The 5,543-nt window shown below is 46.1% G+C and overlaps 1 protein-coding gene across 7 annotated transcripts in view; it reads left to right on the top strand.

Moving 5' to 3' along the window:
- Positions 1-4,921, top strand: part of NR4A2 (nuclear receptor subfamily 4, group A, member 2) — an 8,477-nt gene extending 3,556 nt beyond the window's left edge. For 5 of the 7 annotated variants that reach the window (XM_014534068.1, XM_014534066.1, XM_014534069.1 and 2 more), the window contains 6 exons: positions 1-120; positions 915-1,044; positions 1,436-1,599; positions 2,456-2,658; positions 3,041-3,219; positions 3,366-4,921. In XM_014534068.1, the coding sequence (XP_014389554.1) occupies positions 1-120; positions 915-1,044; positions 1,436-1,599; positions 2,456-2,658; positions 3,041-3,219; positions 3,366-3,622 (1,053 nt within the window). In that variant the 3' untranslated portion in view covers positions 3,623-4,921. The remainder of the gene's footprint in view (positions 121-914; positions 1,045-1,435; positions 1,600-2,455; positions 2,659-3,040; positions 3,220-3,365) is intronic. The other 2 variants (XM_014534070.1, XM_014534067.1) reach the window with 2 other exon arrangements.
- Positions 4,922-5,543: the final 622 nt, after the last annotated feature.

Genomic DNA, 5,543 nt, shown 5'->3' with positions numbered 1-5,543 from the left:
CCCTCGCCGCCGTCGCGGGGCTCCCCCTCCAACGAGGGGCTGTGCGCGGTGTGTGGCGACAACGCGGCCTGCCAGCACTACGGCGTGCGCACCTGTGAGGGCTGCAAGGGGTTCTTTAAGGTGAGCAAGGACAGGGGCGGAGGAGGCAGGCAGGGGCCCCCTACAGCCTGGAGCCTCGGTGTGCGCGCTCCGCCTGGGTGCCAGGCAGCTCAGCTCTCGCTCGCCCCCCGGAAGGTTCTTTTCCCGGGGTCCGCAGAGGTGGCGGTGGGGGCATCCGGGTGACTGCCTGAGAAAAGAAAGCGGGTAGACCCTGAGACCCGGAGACCCCGAGATCCGGGGTCGCATCCCCCGCACAAAGCCGACCCGTCAGGCCTCCGCCCCAAGTTGCTGGAGCGCGAGTTGGAAGAGGGTCATTTGCATGTGCGCAGAGCTGTCTTTTCTGTTCAGATTGAAATTGGTTAGGACAGAGAACCGTGTCTGAGCTAACCAAGTGGAACAGAATTCCCTATGGTCAAATTAAGTGATCTCTTTATTTCGCCATCCTGATTGAATAATCTTATCATTTTAAATAGAGAAGGTCTCCAAGGAATGTAAATAATATGAATGCCCACGGATTTGTATTTACTGAGCGTCTCCTTCTCCTTCTCTTGGCATATAAAGCACAGCAAGGAGCGGCAAGGTTAGCTCAAATGTTAACGCTATCAATTTTCTTCTGTAACATGCCCTGGGGGAGGAAAAAGAAAGGAAAGAGAAAGGAAAAGGAAAAAAAGAAAGAAAGCAGTTATGTATATGTGTTTGTTTGTGACAAGGGAGTGTAGACCCCAGTCTTTCAGAAATTGTTCCTGGATTCCTTGGATTGCTGGCTTTTCAAGAGAAAATTAATTTTCGGCCTTGACTGTCTTTTTGTTTTGCAGCGCACGGTGCAAAAGAACGCAAAATACGTGTGTTTAGCAAATAAAAACTGCCCAGTGGACAAGCGGCGCAGGAATCGCTGTCAGTACTGCCGGTTCCAGAAGTGCCTGGCTGTGGGGATGGTCAAAGAAGGTAGGTCCGGGCGAGCGGCCCACTCTGCAGTCTGTGCCCTTGGGAGAGCGCTGCCCCCACTCTAACCCCACTTTCTACAGACAGAGCCGGGGGTCTTCCCCCCGCCCCACCCGCGTCCGGCCTCCACACGGGCAGCTGCCTGCTTGCCCATCCTGCCCTAGAGAAAGCCGACAGGCTCTTCTCGTCTTTTAACTATACGACCCATTTGGAAGAAGACGTAAAACAGCCCCGCGTTTTTTATGCTTCTCGCCAGTAAAGCCTTTATAAGCAGTGGGGCCCAGTGCCACCCGGCCGGCGGCACTCCCCCCAGCTGCAGCCACCCCCGGGAGGGGCCAAGGAGGCAGCTGGGTCCCACTAGGCCGGGGGACAGTAACGGGCTCTTTCTTTGCAGTGGTTCGCACGGACAGTTTAAAAGGCCGGCGAGGTCGTTTACCTTCCAAACCGAAGAGCCCACAGGAGCCCTCTCCCCCCTCGCCCCCGGTGAGTCTGATCAGTGCCCTCGTCAGGGCCCATGTCGACTCCAACCCGGCTATGACCAGCCTGGACTATTCCAGGGTAAGATGCTGGAGGGGGGTATCATGTGGACAAACCGACAGCTGGGCAGGAACCCTCCCCACTCCCATCACTAACCCCCAGACTCAGGATAAAAGGAGGCAAGCAAGACTGTGTGCTCACAGCTCTGGGGAGAGCCACAGGAGGCGGGCAGACCCACAGACAAGTGTAGACAGGAGGGCAGTGCAGCGGAAGGAAGAAGTGCTAGGCCAGGGTGGTCAAACCTCTTCAGCCCCTTTCCCACCACCACATACTCAGACGCTAATGCCTCCGATGGCCACACCAGAGGCTGCGTGAAAAGCGCCCCCAGAGATGCTTTAATCCTCACCCTCTCTGGCACCGTCAGGGTGGGGGCTGCCTGCTTGGGGGTCCGGGAAGGGAAGGACAGTGGGTCCGAGGAATGGCAGTGGGGTGGGGGATCCAGTGGTCAGAGTCTTCTTTTACCCCAGCTGTGAGGAATGGGAGGGCTTTAATTGGAGGAAGTATGTCGGGCAAACTTAGAAGTCACGGCAATTTTATTAAGATTTGCAAAGGGCGCCTCTGCTCGAGACCCACTCTGGGACTGGCATGAATACTAACATGTCAATTGTTTTGTGGAGATAAGAGTGAACGTTTCCCAGGGCTGGATGGCACTGTATTTAGTCTGTATGGAAATGGTAATTTACATATTTAAAGCAGCGACCTCATAGCACCATCCCTAATTGAATTAATTGCCCCGGAACATCTAATTTCCTTACTGGTCAGAGAGAGGTTTAATTGTTATAAAAACCTGGCTCCACTACTAGAAACGGGGTTAGCAATTTCACGGGTTATATATTTTAGAGAACCTCATTAAGTGCTTTTTAAAATGAAATTCCAGTTCCAGGCGAACCCTGACTATCAGATGAGTGGAGATGACACCCAGCATATCCAACAATTCTATGATCTCCTGACTGGCTCCATGGAGATCATCAGGGGCTGGGCCGAGAAGATTCCGGGCTTTGCTGACCTGCCCAAAGCCGACCAGGACCTGCTTTTTGAATCGGCTTTCTTAGAACTGTTTGTGCTGCGATTAGCATACAGGTAACTGAGCAAGCAATCAGGGAGGTTGGGAAAGAAGGAAGAGAGCAATCAAGACAAGAAAAGAAAGAGGGAAAAGGAAATGAAAGGAAGGAAAGAGAAGTGGTCAGAATAGGGGGAAAAGAGGGATAGGATAATAGAAAAAGGTAGAGAAGGGAAGGAGTGAGCCCAGAAGTCTTGGATGAATGTCATGGAGGTGGGATAGGGGGCGTTCTTGATTGTTATGAAATTGAACCCTTTCAAGGTCCACTGGTCTACATTTTATTAACTCTTCGGTAATTAGGTGCCTCTTAAATCCCTCATTTATTGCTCTTCAAGTAATTAGTTGTTTAGCTTTTCTCTCTCTCTTTTTCTCCCCTCTCTCTCTCTTTGGTATTAATTGCAGGTCCAACCCAGTGGAGGGTAAACTCATCTTTTGCAATGGGGTGGTCTTGCACAGGTTGCAATGCGTTCGTGGCTTTGGGGAATGGATTGATTCCATTGTTGAATTCTCCTCCAACTTGCAGAACATGAACATCGACATTTCTGCCTTCTCCTGCATTGCTGCCCTGGCTATGGTCACAGGTCAGTACCATAAGCGCAAGGCTCTTCTCCAAAACTGTCCAGCAGGATTTGTCCCAGTTTCCCCTTGCCTCCCATCTTCCTGGGTTTTGCCAGCTAGCTAACTGTTTTTCCCATTCTTCTTTTGTTTCTGATTGTGTTTTCTGCAGAGAGACATGGGCTCAAGGAACCCAAGAGAGTGGAAGAACTACAAAACAAGATTGTCAATTGTCTCAAAGACCACGTGACTTTCAATAACGGGGGTTTGAACCGCCCCAACTATTTGTCCAAACTGTTGGGGAAGCTCCCAGAACTCCGTACTCTTTGCACACAGGGTCTACAGCGCATTTTCTACCTGAAACTGGAAGACTTGGTACCACCGCCAGCAATAATTGACAAACTTTTTCTGGATACTTTACCTTTCTAGACCTCCTCCCATGCACTTCAAAGGAACTGGAAAGAACACCTAAAACTGTCCAGAGGGGTCAAGTCACAAGGGCAGAGATAACCCCTTGAGCTGTCTCAGCTCTAGCCATCCCACCCCTTCCATAAACCCCCAGCCCCTTGATCCTTAAAGGAAAACAAAAAACAGAAAACAAAAACTGTTGCTATTTCCTAACCTGCAGGCAGAACCTGAAAGGGCATTTTGGCTCGGGGCATCCTGGATTTAGAACATGGACTACACACAATGCAGTGGTATAAACTTTTTATTATCAGTTTAAAAATCAGTTAAATGTTCAGAAGAAAGATTCCTAATGTATGATGGGAAATGTTTGGCCACATTTGGTTGTTGCAGTTAAGAGAAATGTTACACACACACACACACACACACACACACACATCGTAAGGGGACCCATAAGTATTGCCCTTTAAAAGACTTCAAAGTTTTCTGCTGTAAAGAAAGCTGTAATATATAGTAAAACTAAATGTTGCGTGGGTGGCATGAGTTGAAGAAGGCAAAGGCTTGTAAATTTACCCAATGCAGTTTGGCTTTTTAAATTATTTTGTGCCTATTTATGAATAAATATTACAAATTCTAAAAGATAAGTGTGTTTGCAAAAAAAAAATATAACTACACAAAAAAGGGACCAGCATGTTGATTCTAGGTTGAAATGTTATAGGCACTTGCTACTTCAGTAATGTCTATATTATATAAATAGTATTTCAGACACTATGTAGTCTGTTAGATTTTATAAAGATTGGTAGTTATCTGAGCTTAAACATTTTCTCAATTGTAAAATAGGTGGGCACAAGTACTACACATCAGAAAATCCTGACAAAAGGGACACATAGTGTTTGTAACACCGTCCAACATTCCTTGTTTGTAAGTGTTGTATGTACCGTTGATGTTGATAAAAGAAAGTTTATATCTTGATTATTTTGTTGTCTAAAGCTAAACAAAACTTGCATGCAGCAGCTTTTGACTGTTTCCAGAGTGCTTATAATACACATAACTCCCTGGAAATTAGTGAGCACTTTGAATTTTTTTGTTTTTTTAATGTCTAAAATTGTCAGTTAATATATTATTTTATGTTTGAGTAAGAATTTTAATATTGCCATATTCTGTAGTATTTTTCTTTGTATATTTCTAGTATGGCACATGATATGAGTCACTGCCTTTTTTTCTATGGTGTATGACAGTTAGACACTGATTTTTTTTCTGATAAATTCTTTCTTTGAGAAAGACAATTTTAATGTTTACAACAATAAACTATGTAAATGAACAGAACTTGGTCTTCTTTCTGGGTGAGGGAAAACATAGCAATATACAATAGATAGAGTTGGAGTTTGATTTGGGATAGGTCACTTATTCAACACCTGAGTTTCAAACTGACAGCCTAGATTCTACGATGCTGGCAAAAGGAACTGGGGGATTGAACTAATTTCCAGAGATTTCAGTTCAATATTTTTCCCTAATCAGAATTTTCCATTGTGGCAACCTACATTTATCAGAAGCAATCGAGAATATCTCCACTCTTCTGTTAAGTTTGCTGATAGGTGCAGCTTTCAGAGGGAAGTTAAGGAGGCCAAGCAGCTTTTGAACTTTTGCAAGGTCCAAAGTCTTGTCAAGTTTTTGTCTGGCACGATGTTTAGGAAATACCTTATTAAGATTCAGGAAGTCAACATGGATGTGAAGTATGCTGTACTTAATCTCGGATTTTTCTAATTCTTCTACTTAACACTTGAAAGAGTCGGTGGAAGGACAAGCATTCGGCCCGTTGGGCCTTGAGTCAGTGGTCTTTGACATAGAGCAGAACTGTGAAGAGACATTTCTTACAACTTTTCCTTTCTTCCATGGATGGTGATGAGGTCCAGTTTGTAGTTTTATAATATTTCACCTTAAAAGT

This window comes from Myotis brandtii, unplaced genomic scaffold, assembly GCF_000412655.1.
Source record: "Myotis brandtii unplaced genomic scaffold, ASM41265v1 scaffold125, whole genome shotgun sequence".
NCBI classification, from domain to species: domain Eukaryota; kingdom Metazoa; phylum Chordata; class Mammalia; order Chiroptera; family Vespertilionidae; genus Myotis; species Myotis brandtii.
This window is presented reverse-complemented; position numbering and strand designations above follow the sequence as displayed.